At 38.3% G+C, this 20,769-nt stretch overlaps 1 protein-coding gene across 4 annotated transcripts in view; it reads right to left on the reverse strand.

The window, feature by feature from the left end:
- The window catches only part of LOC101171412 (membrane-associated guanylate kinase, WW and PDZ domain-containing protein 2), a 44,835-nt gene that overhangs the window by 21,277 nt on the left and 2,789 nt on the right, over positions 1 to 20,769 (reverse strand). For all 4 annotated transcript variants that reach the window (XM_020704828.2, XM_011477483.3, XM_020704829.2 and 1 more), the window contains exons 2-4: positions 7,921 to 8,207; positions 5,093 to 5,209; positions 973 to 1,092 (exon numbers count right to left, since the gene is read on the reverse strand). In XM_020704828.2, coding sequence (XP_020560487.1) covers positions 973 to 1,092; positions 5,093 to 5,209; positions 7,921 to 8,197 — 514 coding nt within the window. In that variant the 5' untranslated portion in view covers positions 8,198 to 8,207. The remainder of the gene's footprint in view (positions 1 to 972; positions 1,093 to 5,092; positions 5,210 to 7,920; positions 8,208 to 20,769) is intronic.

Consider the following 20,769-nt stretch of genomic DNA (forward strand, 5'->3'; position numbering starts at 1 on the left):
GGAAGAAGAGATTAAACATGTTAAGACAGAAATATAAGAGGAAATTGTTGTTTGTCTGCTTTAACAAATCGGGTAGTCTGCAATCACTCATCAGGCTCAAATAAGCACCCAGTTTTTTAACTGTTACACAAAAGTCTGCAGAAAAAAATTCTACCTTGATGCCTCAATTTATTTCCAACTATGAAAAAAAACTTTGTTTTTGCTTTAATGTGAATGCAAAGTTAAGGTAATTTTGGAACAGAAGTGGTTTGATGTATATTTGCACCAATAGATATCAGGAGTTAAGATGGAGAAACCTGTGTGTGTTTTAGTATTTGCACACTAAAAGAAAAGGACTGTTTAGAACATGCATAAATGCAAATGATTTAATAAGTTCAATCGAGAGACATTTTAAAAAGCTTAAAATGAACTGTCTAATAGGTTTCCTTTTTATTAATGCTTTAGGTTAGAAACTCTGGAGTGGATTGCTTGTTTTAATGAAGAAAAAGTGTGTATTTAGACAGATCAGGAAATCCACTGTAAATGTGTGCACTTGTTGGGTTTAGAACCTTTTAACTTTGGACATTTTATGCAGAAAACACTGTTCTCTCTCAATGAATTACAACAGATGCACACAGCACTTCACATCAGGCTAAATGCAACCTCATTTCTTCCATTGTTTGCATGTTTGAAAACCTCTACGAGGCGCTGTGTGTTTTCAGTGATAGCTAGGGGTCAAAAATCCTCTATGGAGGTTACGTTGTTACATATTTTCATGTTATACATTTCACTTACCTGAAACTGAATCTTCCTGAGAACTACAACAGTTTTTGGAAAAAAAAGTCTACAGCAGCTTATTTCAACTGCATCTCTGTTGCTAAGATTCACATTTTAGCTAAAAAATGATTTTAAACCTTCCAAAGAGTTAAATAGATTCAATTCCTGCAGTTACTTATTAAAAACAGTTATGATGCACAGAAAAGTGTCTCCAACCTTTGAACTTTCCACTCTCCAGCAGCGCCCCAGACTCCTCCAAAGAGAAGAACTCCTCGATGGAAACAAAATTGTAATCTACTCCTGGGATTTCTCCATCTCGTGGCTGTCTGGTCGTACCTGAGACAGAACACATTAGGCTATGCGTCAGATAGAGCAGCAGAAAAACCTAGAAAACATCAATTAATCAAGGTTTGTCTGATTAATCTGCACTCTGAAACAGGTTAGAAAAGTTTTAGTAAACAAAATTTATACTTTGTTTATATTTCTAAGTTTACATTGTTCAGAAATTTGAATTATTCAAATAATAAGCAGAAAACGTCTAAACAACTTCATGCAAGTTGAAATTTTGTTTAAGAAACTAAAATTAAAAATGAATTAGCATGAACCCCCCCCCCCCCCCCCCCCCACTATAAATCAAACTAAACCAGAATTTTTCATACAGTGTATTCACCAGAGGCTCTTTTATCATAAACAGATAAATAACAACTAAACGAAATATGAAAGAAGCGCATAAATAAAGACCTTTTGTCATTCTATCATTTCATATCAGTCAACTAATCAGTGGTCAGTCTGTGGTTCTTGATGTTTAGTTTGATCAAAAACAACCTAAAAGCCTTCCATATCTTCAGATCATCAGCGAGTTTGTTTTGATTTGGCCCAGATTTCAAAGCTCCACACATTTAAGCACAAGTCCAGGCGTGTGGAGTGTAGAATACCACATCTTTTTGTTTGCCATTTAGATGGAAGAGCAATTTTAACGTGTGATTCTGAGTGTAGGGTGACATTGGAAAAGGTCGCCCTCCTCCAACCAGACACGATCTCATCAAACCCAATGAAAAGATGCATTTCTCTCCTCCTCCTGGAGGGCCACATGTGTTGCTCATGTGTGCATTGTGTGTGTGGTTTTGTGGGGGCAGCAGGAGGAAGTCACACCCAGCTACCCTATAAAACCTGTGATTAATGCAACGCCATCCTGGGAGCAGCTCTTGCAGCCACAATGACACATGCAGGACTGCAATGAGGATGCAACACACACACAGAGAACAAAAAGGATAGCTCATACAAAAGTGCAGCCAGCTCGCACATGTAGAACACACACAAAGGACAGCCTCTCCATCAGCCTGACCTCCTCTCTGTTTACTTTCTCAGGCAGCTCTGCAATCTTGTCTAGCTGTGAAGCATCTGTGCTGTAGTCCAAATCCTTCCACGGGCATAACTCCACATGCTGTTGAGCTTTTCCTAATTTGTGCTATTTCTCCTGAAAGTTGTGTGTTTGGACTCTTCCTTATGATAAAATTCCCTCCTCCATCTAATGACTTTTTCATAGGTGCAGCATTTTTAATTGCTTTTTTTTTTTTTAGAATTATTCATCACGCTGGTGCATCAAGCTCTGCTTTGCACAAACATCTTATCTTCTGTGCTGGATTGCATCTCCACTTTGAACACTCTTAGGCAAACTGAACGTGTTTACATCTATTTAAAGATCTGATCAAAATTCTTAGAATGTCATCTAATGAGAATTACACCTGTCTTTCCCTGAGGAGCCACAGCTAATGTGCTGCAATGCAGGATTAGATTTTTAATGACTGAACCTTTTAAACTACTATCATTGCTCTATACTAGGATGGACTGTTATTTAAATATTCATATATAAATGTGTAAAAATGATTTGCTTTATATATAGCATCTCAGCAGGGAGACAAAGAATGGATTATTGACATCCTTTTCTTCCCTGCCTGTCCCTGTAGGCGCCGCCCCTGATCTCCTTGAACACGGATGAGGTAGGAGGAGGGGTGAAGAGGTAATTATACAGAACCCTGTATCAACATCCAGGGAGAACTGCCTGTCAAAATCCTTGCACCCGAGTAGCAAACAATGAATCCCACAGATGAAAAGGCCACAGACAGTGTGCCTGACATGCCGGAGCGAGCATATTAAAATAACTAAATGATGATGCTCTTTATCTCTGACTCACTCTGAAGACAATTACAAAAGTCTTTTATAATGAAGATGAAGAAGCTGGCAGCCTTGAGACCATTTATCTCTGAGTCATTCAAGGGCACATGTAAAAATGGATATGCATCAATGGATGGGAACGTTGGGAAAGGGTAATACAGGGTTCTGACAAGCCTGCATTTAGATCAAAGTGGGGCCATTTTTAAGTAAAAAGTAAGCTATTTACATACTACCTTTCTGTGGAAGGACTAACTGCGTGACTGTTGTGTGCTTACACATGTACCTGCTACTCTGAGCTCCGCAGCCAGCATCCGTCTGCCTCAGTATTAGCACACAAGTCCATTAGACTGCAGCCGTCCCCTCCTCCACTTTGGCACTGATCAGCATTTGCTTTTAATTTAATCTCCCCGCTTTAGATTATTGATATTGGACCCTGCATTTACTTAATTCTGTCAGTCATTTCCTTTTAAAGCAATGTCCTCTTAACTGAGCTCGAATAATGTGATTAATGCATTGCCGCCAATTTTTACATCAGTGTCTTCCTGAAAGCCCTTGTGAATTTATATGCTTTACAAATAGCCACATTTTTGTAGAAAACTATCTCAAAACGTAGCTTTTTCTACAAAAAACAAGATATTTCAAATGCTTGAAACGGGACGGATCTCACCAAAAAATGTTTGAATAATGTACAGAATAACAAGGAGCAGGAAGAACATACTTATGGTCCTGAAGGGGGCCACAATGAGCCACCGATGAAAGCTTCCTCAGCTGTTCCTGGTAAACCCAGCTGCCTTCTCGAGGAAGAACAATTCATAAAAATAAAGGAGGAAAAAATAGCCTCAATCGTCTAAAACGAGAAATGATGGTTTTAGATCCGTCTCTGGATCAGGCTCGTGTGCGTGCGCTTGTATCAGCATGAGAACAACAGCATCTTACTGTGTCGTCTTGGAGAGATCAGAGGATTACACACCCAGGGGCTGAGCCTGCCTTGTTGTCGCTCTTACTAAATTAAAGCACCCAGAGATGCGAGGAAGTTCGCAAAGTTTAGCAACATGATGGCTCAAGGGCGTTAATGGCTCGTGTAACGCATTACGTCTTCTAAACAAAAAAAAACAGCCTTTCCTTGGAGCTAACTGAAAATGTCACCTGACCTCAAACGCAACAGTTTGTTGTTTTTTCTTCCATATAACTTGAGCAACTCAGTCGCAGCACAGCGGATTGCAAAGAAAAAACTGAGAGGGCATCGGTTCCAATTAAAATTTAGTGTCCGAAGAGATGCAGCTTTCGGCCTCTTGCACCATCTTTTGAGCTTTGAACTGGTCTTTGTTGTGTCGGTTATAGTGCAGCGTAGTGGCAGTCTGTGCCATATGACCTACTTCTTGGACTAAAGGACAGATTAAAAACAACTCCATCCTCCCAGACAAGGTCAGGACTTCACATACACACTACAGGTGGTGTGTGTCCTCTGTATGACCTCCTGAGGAGAAAACTGAAGAAGACAAAGCAGACTAGGGAACAGCACGAGAAGCACAGCCACGTCTCCACAGTGCTCCGCTGCTTTTATGCTCTGTTTGCAGTGACGTCATGAAATGGGGGATTAAGATAGCAACAGATGCACAACTAGGAGCTGCCTTTGGCTGCCACTGTGTGCAATTTGATTCATAATCAAAATGAAAGCGCTTGTAATTGCTTAAAAAAATTGAAAACCTGGTACAGGTAGCTATAGCAGGATTCATTACCAGATTACCACCAGCTATTCAGCCCGCCTGCAGCTCATCTGATTCTTTCTCATGGCTTACATTTTTTTCTGTCGGAATGACTAATTATAGATTGAAAACATTTTAGTTTCAATATACTATATTTATTTAATTAGTTAATTAAGTTACCCATGCAGACACGAGGAAGTGTGGAAAGTGGTTAGACATGCCTTAATTCCAATTAACACCAAGATATTCTCATGGCAGCGACAGGAGGTTCACTGTCACAGAATTAATGAGGTCTGTAATGAACAAAAAAGATATGCTCGGCTGAATTATTAACACAAAGTTGAATAACAATTATTTTAGGTTTCACCTGAAACTCAGCTGTAACAGACATTACACAGCGGGAAAGATGCATTCAGATTTTCATGTGGCATCTATAAATATTGGAGGAGACTTACAGGGTATTGCTCGAAGAAGAAGGTTCTCTCTAATCACCTGCTGGAGCTGGCTGTCTACGGAACCAGGTGTGAAGCACTTGCTCAGATATAACCTGAGATCCTTGCACAATGTGGAGCCTGAGGGGAAGAAAAACAAGGGTGGTGTCAAGAGGAGAAAGCCAAAAAAATACAAAGAGGAGATGAGGTGGTGAACAGTAATTTGGTTCGAAGGTGTGATGATCTCTGTTCAGTGTGTCTAAAATAATCATCGTTACTCTAGCAGGCTTACTTTAACACATTTCATTACAACGCTGACTCTCATGTTCACACCTGCTGATCTCTATGCATTGCTTCAGTTCCTGGACTGTGTTTTCCTGGGTCTCTAATGCACAAATCTGCAGCGTTGAAGGGAAGGAGCAGATCACTCCGTTTTCTCTCTGTGATCTCTTAATATCACCTCAAGTGTTTTATGGCCTCTGATGGCAGGTCACTTGAGGTTATTGATGGGCCTGAACACATCTTCCACTTGTCAAAGTGATAGATGGGCGCCGTGTCAGTGTTTCCTGTGCAGGCTGCTGCATAGCTGTCCAGAGCAGTGACACCTTTCTATCCCCTCTGTCGTTCACAGTGGCTTTCAAGACAGAAACAAGCCAAATGCTACAGCTTCATTACTGGAGGCATTCATTTGCATACAAGCACGACTGGCCACATATGTTTGCAGCCTATAAATGGAAATGAATATAGCCGGCTGCCACTTAGGAGAAATGATGGGCTTTTGTTTAACTTGTTATGAAACAGCAGCTATTTTCTAGTCTGTTGAAGAGCAAAATTGAGGCCTGAAAATAGGCCTGCAGCTAAATGAGCCAACAGTGCTTAGGTTTTATGACCATTTTATTCATTCTGCGAGCATAATAGGAATTACAGAAATGCAAAAACATGGATATTTCTGAATTTGATCATTCTCTGGTGTGGGTCTCCGAATTGAAAGCTGTAAAATGCTTCTGGGTTCAGGGTGCCACGTATTTGATAGCTGAAATTGAGGGAGTTGTGGTTGTAGTGGTTGCTGCTGAGAGGTGAGGAAGAGGTGGGCTGTAGCAACCCAGAAAATCAGCTCATCCATCACCTTCCACACCACATTGCAGTTGAGCTGCCCAGCAAGGGCTAGAAAGACTTCACGGCTGACAACGGATCTACCTGCAGAAAAGGGAACAGGAGCAAAGGTCCCCGTTTACACCCTCACTGCCAAATCAGCTATCAATCTGGCGAGGAAGGCCATTAGGAGCCTGAGTCAGGTGACACTATATTGACACACTGCTTCATTCTGAGCTAGCCTGGCTCTTAACTAGGACCCCTGTTTACAATATCAAGGCCTCTTGAGGGGTGTCAGAAAACTGTATTGTATTGTATCTCCGGACATTTTTAACTCTCATATAGAGCACTCACCTTGACATTCACCAACTAACTGACAGGTACAATTCAGAATGAGGATGCTACAAGCTCTACACAGTGCTTATGAGGGCCAAGGGAGTCTAAGTAAGCTAGACTGTAATGGATAACTTTGACATGGATGACACTTGCAGTGTGCTAAATATTGTGCAAGACAATTATAGCATGCGACAAAAACTGCTTGTACAAGTTTGGAGGTAAACTAGATTTATAGACAGATATTTAATCATTTACAGACCCACTCCAATGAAAATTGTATTTTTTATCATGTTCTTGATGCAGTTTTTTTTAATATTTCTTTATTGAAATTGTTGTGAATCGGGAGCAGATGAAATAATGTTATTTGAAAACGCCTGTAGTTGTGACGTAAGTGCTACAGTTGGTGGACCACAAGCTCCTTGCTCCGCTCCATTCCAGTGCATATACTTGTACACAAGGGGCTGTACGGCTGGATAGCTCCAATATTGCTTGCTGTTTTTCTTGCACCACTAATGTTAAATTGGGGTTTTGAGGACCTGTAAGCCTGCATGAGAGCAAGTAAAAAAAAAAAAGATGGGTAGTCAGGGCAGGTTTACTCTGCACCCACAGTCCCGCCCACAAATCAGATGTGAATTTCTAATGAACCACTGTCGCTAAGCAGAAACTTTGTCCTAGAAAATGACACAGGCTTTTTGGTTTAGGCTAAAAATGGCATAATAATAATTAAAAAAAAAACACTGAGAACGCTTTTCAATGGAAAAAAAGATCATCGGAGTGAGACTTTAAACCTCACAAAAGGAAATACTTTTCCCAGAATGATGATGTATGAACATAATAGAATAATGTCAGATGTTTTTAATCACCACCAATGCCATAATTTAACATAATTTAACATGCCTCTGTGTCTAGACTAGGGGTCTGCAATCTTTAACACTAAAAGAGCCATTTGGCCAAAGTTCTTATGGAGCAAAACCCAAAGTCACAACGTCCCACTTCATCGTTTGGATAAATACAATTTGTGGCCATTAAGCCTTTTATTCATAAAACGTAGCGTTTAGATATTTACAATAATTGAAATAAAACACTTTTATTTTTGTTAAACTTTTTTTAACTTTAGACAGCAGCCCACAAGTTATTTTCAAAATAAAATACATCTTGTGTCAACTAAATAAGCAATTATTTTTCAAAGCATTTGCATTTTTCCTAAAAGCCAAAGAGTCACAATGGGGAAATAAAAGCCGTCCGTGGATCCTGAGCCTAAGGTCGCAGACACCTGGTCTAGACTGATTAAAAACCTTGGCAGGCTTACTTTTGGTCACACAACAATTAACATTAGCATCACGTGTAATTTCAGTTGCTTTATTTAATTATAACTTCAATACTGCCCAACTATCTAAGTTAACTAACTCAGTGTTGAGCCATACCTGGTGAGACAGTTTTGATACGTATAGGATGAGGACAAGAGTTGAGGACCCCACGAACATCTCCTAATGTCATGCCTAGCACTGGCGTTCCCCCAATCTCTAGGATGATATCGCCCACTGTGAGGCCTCCCCCTTGAGCCGAAGTGACAAAAGGAAACTCTCCATAATCCGCTCCTCCACCAATGGCAATCCCGAGCTCTGACGTGCCGAGCAAAGGCACAAAACTGTCTTGCACTTTGGAGCGCCAGTGTAGTTTCTTCCCGGTTGTCTTAGACATGGCAAACGAGCTGTAGGAAAACAGAACAAGAGCACAGGGTAAGATAAAGAAGAAAAAAAATCAAAGTGTCAGTTGCAGAAGAAGAACCGGGAATAAGTGACCTTTGCCAGTTTAGAGTCTGAGAAGTTTCACATCGGAAGGTATCAAACTCGTGAAAAATTCCCATGTCAAAATTCAAGATTTTCTTGAAATTCAGGAATAACACCAAATGTTGGAATAACATCTTTGTTTTATGCAAACACATCACAGCACAGCAACAACCGTCCCGAATCAAAGCAGCTTACCCTCATGCTTGTAGAACTCCAGCATTATGTTTATGTGTAAACAGGCGACACAGGATTACGTCTCCCAGCACGCAAAAGTTTCATGGGAACTCCGTGTTAACATTGCATTAACATATGAAGACACTTTTTAAACATTATTACCTCACAAAGAAAAGAATTTCATAGATGTGTCTAAATAATAGAGGTTTGCTTTTTTTGAGCACAAAAAATATCCTTGTATCATCCGCTCAGACACAGTTCAATAGGGATGTCTATGTCGGTGCTAATTAAAACTACCTTTAAGGTGACAAGTCTTACAGCAAGGCTGTTTGATGCTTAAGGGTGAAAACACTGTGTTTTCTTGCAATATGCTTCTTGAAGAGCAAAGGTGAACGTGCGGCGCCTTGATGTCACTGACATGGTGAAGATTTGCTTCAGTCAACCATGACTTGACAACTGAGGTGCAAGACAATAATTTCTCTGACATGATTAGAGCTGCAATCACCTTAACACGCACGACAGCGGAAAAACATGTCAAGCTGATCAAAAAAGGAAACAAAAAGAAAGTGAAACAAAAGACCCCTGTTAGAGGAAATCTGACATTCTGAGGAAAAAGATCAGATAGTTGCTGAATGCTTATCAGTTGGCGTTCAATCGTTGTCTGATGTTAAATCTATTGGCCTATATTTGTTGATTCAAGAACATATCTCCAATGAAGACAAGGTTTATGAACCTGACATTTTTTGTGACCTTTTTGTCATAAAACTTAACAGTTGTTTTATTTTCACATGTGATCCTAGGCTAAAACGTTGCTCGCTTATAGCATTAGATTCTTAGGTTATTTCTGAATTTACTCAGATCTCCCCAACCCCTAAAAGATTTTTTGGCGTGGGATGATTTTAAAGCCATTTGGACACACGTTCACTTTTTTTTTAAATGCCAAACATAATATTACCCATTTGCCAAATGTTCATACTGATAAGTATGAACATTTTAAGAAGACTATTTATGAATCCACTGTATTCTGATGAAGAAGACTTGCATGACCTATAAAAATGTAATTTTCATACAATTTGTCAACCTTATGCTGCATTCACATCTAACACAATTCACACTTTAAATTCACAGCTTGACGCTGATGCTGCCTGAATCGCGTTCAGTGTCAACACAGCTTTGATGTTCTAATGTAGCCTAGCAAATCTTTACTGATTACAATATAATAAGTCAAAAACAAAAATTCTGTTTTATAAAATGGTGGCAGTATTGCAGAGATGGAGTGGTCGACCTCTGATTGGAGGATTGTAGGTTGAGTTCCAGCCTGGTTCCTCCATGTGTCCAGGTGTCTTTGAGCAAGACACTGATCCCCACATTGCTCCTAGTGGTTATAGGTTGGCACCAGTCCTCGGCAGTGTAGCCGCCATCAATGTGTGAATATATGTGTGAATGGAACTGTGACTAAAAATCGCTTTGGGTCTTTAAGGTAGTATAGCACTTTATAAGTATGAGGCCATTTACCATAAACGTAACAATTCGTCAGTATTGACTTGGCACTAAACATTTAGCATAAAAAGACTAGTTCTAGTTTTCTCATGTGATGACAGGCTAGAAATCTAGGTAACGCTTTCTTTTACAGTACAGTACTTACAGTGTACTTAAGTGGTATTTACATGGTTATTGTGTAACTTCTGGGTATCTAATATGGGTTAACACAGGGGTCTGAAACCTGATGTTCTAAAGCTTTGGGCTCTTTGGCTTTGAAGAAAATGCTACCAATTTGAATAATTAATTGGGTTTGTGGTTTTGGGGAATTTTGTTCTAGTTAATTAGGTTTTGTCATTTATTTTTAGACTTTTTATGTGTAGTAAAGGGTTTAGCATGAGAATAACATGATCTTATTGCATTTAGAAGTGTAGATTATTTAAGAAAATTGATTCTACACCAATGTTGTTTAGATTCTATAGTAAAAAAAGAAAAAGGATGATGGGACCAAAGTCATAATGATAGAAAAGGGCATATTTGACTTTGTTTCATTTTGAGTTTAAGTAAATTTGCTGCTCCAGGAAGATCTTGTTTGACACAGGGTGTATTTTATTTTGAAAGGAAGTCATATAGGCTCTTGCCGAGTGAAAGGTTAAAATTGTTATTTATAGAAAACACAATGTCACTATAATTCAACTGCAGAAAATATTTGAAAGCAATCTTTTAAAAATGATACTCAATCACTGCTGGAGCCTATCTTTATTGATCACAGAAAGTGATGAGTTTAGATATATTTGTCATTGGGCAAAACTTTGCGCAGCAACACTTAATTCAGATTAACAATTTAATCCTAGACTAGGAAGCAGATTAGATTGTTAGATTTGCAAGATTTAGCCAAGATCTTCTTAAAAGAGTAACATGTTTAATCTAGAGGCACTCAACTCTGTGGGCCTTCCATTGTAACTGATAAAATCAATTCAAGGAGTCAGAAAAAGGCTGGATATATCTAATAAATTCCATTTGAATGACACCTCAAAAGGCAGATATGACAGATATCTACCCTTGTACTGCTGAGCTCCAGAAATGATGTCCCTAGTGGTTTATTTACACTGAAATTGACAAATGAGAGCAGTGGGTGCAGCAAATTGAAATACTGTGAAAGCAGAACCATGTAACAATGAAATATGAATCGTTTTTGTTTTTTTATACTTTAAGAACAATCTCAGAAAAAAGGGTGAGCACAGAGGTCATAGGGAATCATGAGGCACCACTCAGCCTGAGGTTGGCACAGGATTTACTAGTTTGACCTTGCAGATATGTAGCTTGGTAAAACAAAATGCATCGTGAGAAAAAGTTCCAGTTTTGTTGCATGGAAGGTAATTCTCCAAAACCAAGATCAAGCAGTGAGTGTACCTTAGCCCTATGTTTTGAGAACTTCAAAAGCTTTTTAATAACCACATTGAAATAAGTCACACAGTTTCCTGCAGCCTGAAGTTATGCTCATCACGTCATCCCTGCCAAACAGTGGCCTCAGTCCCTCTCTGTCTACCCCACTGTGAAACCTTCTGCAGCAGAACTGTCAACCTGCCTCCCTAAAGCCAGCCAGCCAGCCATCTGTGCAAACACAACACTGACTAACACTCCACAAGTTAAGGATGCTATGAAAGAGGAAAAAAAAACAAGAGAAAACATATTTACTAATTTCAGTGAAACATATTGAAAAAATATATCTTCTCTATGTTTTATGTATTCATTTGTGTGGCTCTTAACTCAGACTATGACCTAAAAACATTTATTCTGGAGTCAACTCGGTCTGAAATTTTCAAAGTAAAATTATCTTAATCTCTCCTAAATTGACAAAACTTTATTTAAAGCTGTAAATTGGGGTGTAACGAATCATTTAACAACTACTCAGTTCACAATTCATTTCATAATCTGTGGCTGACGACACGATTCATAATAGTCAATATTAGTTCATTTTGAACAATCCGATTCACTGACCTAAAATCAATCCAAGACATCTTTGGCCAAAAATTCAACCAGTGTGACTCAGAGATAAACATCCTGGTACTGAACAGTGCAGGTGAAATTTTCCATATTCCTTGTATTTCTTTCCAGATAATCAAGTGTAAATTATATATTTGTGCAAACAAACAAGTAAACAATAATTAATATCAAATCCATTCACGTTTTAGAAATTCAAGTTTTAAAATTCTCCTGTACTTAAAAAAATATAAAAACAAAAAACAGGATAAGCCCAAAAGAGAACAAAATAAACAATAAATGCATAAATTAAATCAGTTAATCGTCCCCCCCTTAGCTATAAATGTACCATATATAATCTTATCTTATTTTCTAATTTTGGATTTTCTCTTCTCTTCAGGGATTGCCACAGCAAATCAGCTTCCTCTGAACTTACATAATCTTATATAATGTTTCATTTCCCATGTTAAATAGTCATTGTTATTTTTACTCTCATCTTTGCCCAAGAGTTGAAAATTAATAGTTTTTTTTTCTAACTAAACCATTGGAGTTTAACAACTTGTAGCAGTTCCTCACAAGATTTGTGCCAACTGCCCATTGCTGAACCTCAAAATGTGAAAATATTTAAGAATAAACCTTTGAGTCTACAGTGACAATGTATAGCAGTTTTTTTTTTTTTTCAAAAAAGCCTACAGCTATCAGGGGGTCAAAAATTGTGGAGAAACGTACCAAGCACACTAGCTGTAATGAACAGAGCTATAAAGACAGTTTGGAAAGAGGTCTGTAGTTTCACATCTTTATTATATAATGACCAGTGTGTCTGAATCTGTCAAAAAGATACATTGACCTAAAACTGGGGTACAGGATTATCATTTCCAAAAAATGTATTCTCCTGTGCACCACCCCTTATTCTAATACCTCTATAATCTTCATCTCTTCATCCATCATTAGGAGAGTTCTCTGAATTTGTCAGTAGTAAGTATTAAAAAGCTGAAAATAACACAGCTTGCGAATTTGAAATATTTATCTTTAACTAATGAAACTACATTGTGTGTCTGGAAAATATTCATGAAGTCAAAATGTCATTTGAGATGAGCTGTTGTTTTGACCTCCTGTTTTTTAATGGGGGTTTAATGAGGTGCAGTCTTTTTTCTTAAGGCTTATAAAGAAATGTAAGTGAAGCAAAAAAGCTTTTTTTATTGAAAATCCAAACTCAGACTAAAACACTGCACAGTCTGCCCTCCATTTAGTGATTTCATAAAGCAGAATATAACAGTAGGAACACAAACACAATAAAACCCATCCGCTCCTTTTCAGGAACAGGGTTAAACCCCCAACCTTAACAGTCAGATGCATGTTTGACCTCTAGATAGATCAAACTTTATAAAAAATCTTGTCTGAAACACAACTTTAAACAGAAAAAAATAAGTAAGTTGTACAGTGGATTAGAAACAGCTGCAAACATGAACAATTACGGCTTTTTACGGAAAAAAGAACTTACTTTAAAGTAAACCGTAATTCTACTGTTGTAGTCTAGTCATTCAAAAGTTTTTTTTTTGGGGGGGGGGGGGGTGTATCATTTAATCTTTCTTTCATGTAAAACCTTTTTTTTAAATTATTAATGTTTGTTTGTTTTACTGCGTGGAGGCCGGGAAGACCAGCACGCTTGAAAGATTACGTCTCTCGGCTGGCCTGGGACACACCTTGGGGTCCCCCCAAAGGAGCTGGAGGAAGTGGCCGGGGCGATGGAAGTCCGAGCATCTTTGCTTAGACTGCTGCCCCCACGACCTGGTCCTGGGTAAGCAGAGGAAGACGGATGGGTGTTTGTTTTACTTGTTTTTTTTCCCTTCCTTCTCTTGTCTTAATAAAGTTATCATCAATGAATTGATAATAATAATAATAATAATAATTGATACTTTATTTATCCCACAATGGGGAAATTCTTCTCCGCGTTTTGACCCATCCCCTAGGGGCTCGGAGCGGTGAGCTGCAGACTAGCCACGCTTGGGGGGGCGACAGCTGGCTGGGGAGAGCAGGGATTGATCTGCTAACCCTTTGGTTGTTGGACAACCTGCTCTACCGCCTGAGCTAGTGATTGTTTGTTTCTATCAATTTACAAAACCCAAAGTGAGCGGTCAAAAGAAAAATTGAAATCAATATATAAAGTCAAAGGTTTTTGCGGGTTTATGGTCATGCATGATCAACAAATCATACCAAACAGGTGCTACGGATCATCAGTGATGCACATGAGTTGAAACCCAGTCATGAACAGAAACAGCTGTTTAGTAGGCTTAATACTAGGTGAGGAACAGCCAAACTTTGCCACCAAACTGCAGTTGTTAAGGACAGTTTCTTATCATGGGAACAAGACACAAGATTGTTCTACTGCAGGGGGGTCAAACTCATTTTCACCGAGGGCCACATCAGCATAGCGGCTGTCCTCAAAGGGCCAGATATAACTTATACTGTACATGTAACTAAATGTAATGAAAAATAAATGTAACTACTCCTTAATGTTAAATAACTCATTATTTATTTACTATAACTTTGACAATTGCAGTTGCATAGAAAACATATATTTGCTTGTTACTCTAGCAGAAATCATTTTAAATTTGATTTTGACAGGTTAGATTATATGGACAGTGTTTACGTAAGTCCCAATGTATAGTTGCCAAATCTGATATTTTAAGACTGATTTCCCCCAAGATATGAATAAATACACACCAATTTTTTTTTTATTCTAAGAAATTAAAAACTTTTATGGTAGATAAAATGGGGGTCACATTTGGCCCGCGGGCCTTGAGTTTGATATGTGTTCTTCTGCATCAGCAAGGTCTCTTCCAGACAAAGATTTCAAAACAGATTGCAGTACGAAATGTGCTGTTCACGTGCTTTTGAAGAAGAACGAAGAACTGGGGTTCAGAAAAATGACAGCAGGTGCACTAGACTGATGAGTCAGTTAATATTTGGCTGCAGCAGAAGGCACTTTGGTCATTGAAGGGCTGGAGAAGGGTGCGATAATGAGTGTCTGCGGGCAACTAAACAGTGGTGGAGGTTCCTTTAACTATTGGGGCTGTATTTCTACAAATGGAGTTGGAGATTTGGCGAGGATTACTGGTGTGAAATACATGTACATACAGTACTTGTGCAATGTGCAAGACCATCAGGGATGCGTATCAGTCCAAAATTTATTCTGTAGCAGGAAAACAACCCAAAAAAACAAGAATGGTAAATGGTGTATGCATAGACAGCTCAAAGCACTGTTCAGTTACAGTCCCATTCACACACACTGATGGGGGCTTCGCTGCCGAACACAGGCGCCAACCTACAGTATAACCACCAGAAGCAATGTGGGGTTCAATGACTTGCGCAAGAACACTTTTACACGTGGGAATCGAACCTACGACCTTCCAATCAGAAGTAGTACTGGAAGTGGTTGTATGACCCCCACAAAGCCCTGATCTCAACACCATCAAATGTGTCTAGGATTACATAAAGAAGCAGAAGGATGTGAGAAGGCCTTACATCCACAGAGAATCTGATCTCCAAGATGTTTTTCCAGCTGGAATCTTGAATGCATGCATTTTTAAAGTTTCACTTGTGTTTTGTCTTTCTAGGATTTTTGACTCTTTGTGACTATTTATGGAAATTTTTTAACACTGACAAATAAACTAATATTTTTGTACGTTCAAACTCTCAGCTTGCATTTCAGCCCTTCTGTCTCGATAAACTAAATGACTTAGAGAGCTGCATCTGTGGACTGATGGAGGTTTTTCTTAAATAAAGCCTATCAAATAATAAGGAAAATGTAGAGAGTATATTAAAGAGGAGCATAGTGAAATCAAAGATTTTAAGCAGCTCTTTTAACTTTTTGATTCAAAGTAGCAGGGTTTTTTTGTTATTTATCATTCAATAATTGAACCAACCACTAGTCCAAAAAGAACCAAGTGGTAAGTTGGACACATCCTTTAAAATGGACCAGTGTGGTTCGGCCACACCTCATTCTGATTGTGCGGCTTCACTGACTTGAGCAGGCAATGCTTACCACTCCACGTCAGCTTTCATACCATTCAAAATGGATGATCATGATTCATTGGATACCAAATTAGAAAATGCCCCCGAGTGCCGGACAAGTCACCAGCATTTTTTCCTTTTCTGTCAAAGAAAAGGGCCAACTCTATGATACCATCAAGTAAAGCTTGTGTTGGGGAAATGGCCAATGCAGCATCAGGGAGAACATCATTTCATTTTAGATTTTTCAAGTGTCTTTATGCATTACAAAGACTGACCTTGGCATGACTGTTAACCTACCAGCTTTCATCGCAAACATATTTCAAAAGAGTCATACAGTCAAAAAATTAAAGGATTTCTAACCATAAAAACATCAGAAGCGGTTATGATGTGTGACCTTTATGTCAGGAAAGAGCTGACCATCGTCATATTTCACTTCCTCCTCAGCAGAGCTCAGAATCTTTAAAGATCCAAACAATGACCTTCTAGTGTAACTTCAAACCACCGTCTACCAAGGGTAAAAAAACAAAACAAACATCCTCCTGCTATTCTTAGAGACAGTTTTTGCACCACTCTCTTATCAAAAGACGTATGCTAAAGGCTATTATGACTCAGTGTATAGTATAAACAGCCGTGCCACACAGTTGTCTGTTTGAAAATGACTCTTTGGCCTGAACTAAATGAACTCATGCTTGTGTTTAACTAGAGAACAAATACAATAATCTAAGTTAATTATGCACTTTTTTTTATTCTTAAAAAAAAAAAGTAAAATTATGCTTCGGGATTAACTATCACAAATAATTTCAACTTCTGCCCTGCAACTGTATCTTTATCAGGCAACACTGGTCCTACCCAATTAAAATCTTTGTGGTGATTAGTCCAAAAAAAGCTGAGGCCATTTTGCCTCTGGAAGCTGGTGCTCACAAGCAGAATATCTATATTACGAGAAAAATTAACTACATAGTTATTTCAGGTTGGATCTCGGGGGTGTTCATTTATTAAAGTTAGAGATGAGCTTTGCTACAAAGCTCAATAATTCAATGTCAACTTGAGGTAAAACAGGAAGGACGAGGAAGGAAAGCTACCGACATTGGGAAGCAGTAATGTCTTCAAAGACCTTCAAAAAAGAAAAAATTAATCAGCAAAAATCCTCAATTATGGCAACTAATAGCTTTTTCTGGCTCAGTTGAAAAGTCCGGAAAAGGAAGATATTTAAACAAATGAATTCACTTTTCTTACTCTTTTGATTTATTTCTTTTTAAATCTACAGCATAAACAAACAATAATTTTTAAAATACTTTTTTTACAAGAAAAAAAGTCAGAATAATATGGTCAAAAATAATCTTTAATTACTAAAATCTGAACACTTAAGGACATAGTAGAGTTAACTAATTAATCTGCTTGTTGGAAAAATCAAACAAAGAATACATTTTGCTGTCAGTGTTTTGAAAATTAACTTCTCATTCCTGGCTGGTTATTTTTCCCCCCACAATCACTTTGCAGTTAATGAACCTTTTGTGCAGCCTGAATCCTTCCAAGATTAACAACTACAGGCCAAGTTTGCCTCAAAGCTGATTCTTTTTGCAGTCCCACCTCCACCTTGAGCTCTTCTGCCACACCTGCAGCACATCCCATCGTCATCTTCCAGCTCTGATGCATCTTATGCATCATGCGTCATGCAGAACTCCCTGTTCTTTGATCCTGATCCTAAATCTGAGATGGAATAGATAGCAATTTTAGACTGAATAGCTCCATGCTTCACTACTGTAACACATCGATGCTTATTTAGATTCATGAAATGTAGGATGAACAATTATGAACATATGAACAATAATTCAGATAACCAAAATATAAAGAACATGCAAAACAAATCAACTAAACTCTTTGTATCACTTCAAATCACTAAAATCACTAAATTCTTCATCCTCTGTTGGAACAAATCAGCCAAACTCGGGGTAAGATTGAGCTCATTGACTGTATAACTGGATTCATCGCGTGTGATGTCACCCATGCTTCTGGTCCAACCAAATGAAGTCAATTCAGTTGACCTTTTTCCATGATATGTCCTTTGCAATGTTTGAACCAGATGTCCTCGGTAGGCCGTGATTGGTCCGTCTACATTTCTTTGGCAGTCACTCTCTCCAATAAGGAGTAAGCATGTTAGAAGGCCACATCCCTACCACTGAAAGTGCGCTAGGGAGAATCTGTCAATCAAACACTTCAAAAATCGACACAGGGCCACCTACTTTTATTGAGGCATCTGATTGGTCAGTTTATAATTTGAATAACTTGCACTACAGTAAAAATATCATGAAAAAAAATTAGGGTTAACAAGAACTTGTAAATAAAAGGTGGTAGAGCAGGAATGTTTTTTCTGATGAACATAAAGACTGAGTAATAGATGTTAATTTCTCAATAGAAGTCTATGGGTTTTTGGCTTTTTGAGACCAGCTGGTACTTCCTATTTGGAACGCGAGGGGGTGATGGGTTGTTCATCCCAGTTCCTGTTTTACTGTCAGTGGTGGTTCTTCTTCTGCATTGCTGTCAGTGGCAAATACTGATACCCGCATCTACAAGGCCCTCTAGTGGTTGTTGCTTTTAAAAAAAATTATATACAAGTCACACCTGAGTATAAGTCGCACCCCCAACCAAACTATGCAAAAAAAAAACTTGACTGGTACTCCAAATAAATACAACAGATGACACTCGTTTTAAAATACTGCAATCTTGTAGTTTAATTTCATCGTTTTTATTGATCTTTAATTTTTTTCTTTTCATTGAATCTTCTTGCATGTGGCCAAAGCACTCCCATTTCTGTAACTTTGACCGTCCTGTGAGGACATGAGGTAGAATACAAAAAACATTACCTTGCCTTTAATGAAAGAGTTGTGTGTGTCATAAACCAGCTGGTGAGGAAAATGCTTTACGTATAGATTGATGATTAAATGAAAATAAAATGCACAATGCTTCAAAGATCATCATGATCATCCTGTTTTGGGTCAAGCATCCACATTCTAGCTTGTCAAAGCAGCACTGATTACTTCACGGTCTTTGTATTGATAACAGGAGCATAGCGGTCAGAGAAAGCACCGGCTGTCAGCTCTTGTGATCCTCCACGTGCTCTCTGTGTCTTTCTAGATGCCGACCCTCATCCCCATCAAAGCCACCTCTCAGCTCGCAGATCACTCGCTGACATGATCAGCTTTGACCACGGCAGACTTTGATAAACTTTTTCGTTGGGGATAAACTTTTAACACCATGGTATGTTTGAGCAAAACTCTGCATTTCTCTGGCTGATTATGTCATTCTGTGGACGCAGATTGTTTTCTTTGCCTTAAATGAGCAATCGAATTTGTAAGTGCTCATAAAACCATTGAGCTGCTTTGACATTGTGAAACAAGGCATCCTCTCTCGTCCACATTTGTTTCCGCTCGGGAAGGATTCTACTGTAATGAAATTCGCCTGCTCAATTAACTCAGGCAGAGTGCTGCATGAACTCATGTGAGCATACTTTGTATTTCATGCATGTACACTGAGAAATGAAGAAAAGGGATTGCTTTCTTTCTTAAATGTGAAATCTGGTGGATATTGATAGACTGACTGTGTGCTTCGTCAGCTGAAGTGTGCCCTGCATGCCAAATACTACAATTGTTGCATTACATGGAAAATATAAAAACAATATTTTAATGGAGGACTTGATTACTTGATGACTTCCTTTCCAAAGCTGTTTTCAGATTTTGAACAGCAGATAACATGTCGATATGCATTTTCATAATATTTTCAATGATTTTCCTGTAGATCAACCTATCTCAATAAAGATAACAGTGTTTATATAAATTTTCCTTTTTTCCATTAAACTAAATATACTTTAAAATGTACTCATCAAGGGAAAAAAATCATTTTTTACTTAAACATTATGCAGATAAACTGTGATTTGTAGATGCTCTATGCTAAATATCAGAATAATAGTTACCTGCTTCTTAATAATAATTTCTGCTTTCAATATTTTGTAAAAGCGGTTTTTAAAAAATCATTTTCTTATTACAAAGGCGCTTTCCTTTTCACAGCATTTCGAAATAAAAAAGGTGATGGTTTTCTAAACACTTTTTGGCAAACTAAAAGATAAATGTCGACAAAAAACAAAAAACTTTTAAGATGAATGACCTAGCGCAGTAAACACACTTATTCCTCCAAATAACTTGTAATACAGCACACAGCTTTTGATTCTTCTGCATCTTCCTAGAATGGTGTTGAGGGTTAGACAGAATTTATAGCTAAATATAGCCAAATGAGATGCCTTTAATAACCAAAAGCCTTAAAACTTGATCAAAGCTTTAGCTCACAGACACGAAACGAACAGCTGAGATTCTCCCCATCCAGACCTGACCACCTCATCCCACATATTCATGCCCTGACCTCTCCCTCTTAGCATCTACACCGGGCCATAGAAGCTTCACGGGGTGTACTAAACCTCCCTGATGCTCACTCACGTCAAATCTAGGGCACGAGATTGCTCAACACAAAACAGACCGCAGTGACAGATTTAGAAATAAAAGATTAAATGGTTGCAAGCTGAGAAACACTAAAAAAAGAAAACACAAATCTCCTCCTGTCATTTGCAGATACATTTCCTCTCCTCTTACACACTTAGCAGACAAACTTTATCCATGAAAACCTAGTAAAAAAAAAAAAAAAAAAAAAGCATTAAGTCAAAAAGTCCTAAATCTACTCCAGTTCGCGATTTTATCTAATTACTGGTAAACGCCGCTTTGGTCCTGAACATAAAAGGAGAGCAGGAAAGATTGGTTTAGCACCTGTCTACACTTCTTTACTGAC

The sequence above is a fragment of the Oryzias latipes genome, chromosome 7 (assembly GCF_002234675.1).
Source record: "Oryzias latipes chromosome 7, ASM223467v1".
NCBI lineage: Eukaryota > Metazoa > Chordata > Actinopteri > Beloniformes > Adrianichthyidae > Oryzias > Oryzias latipes.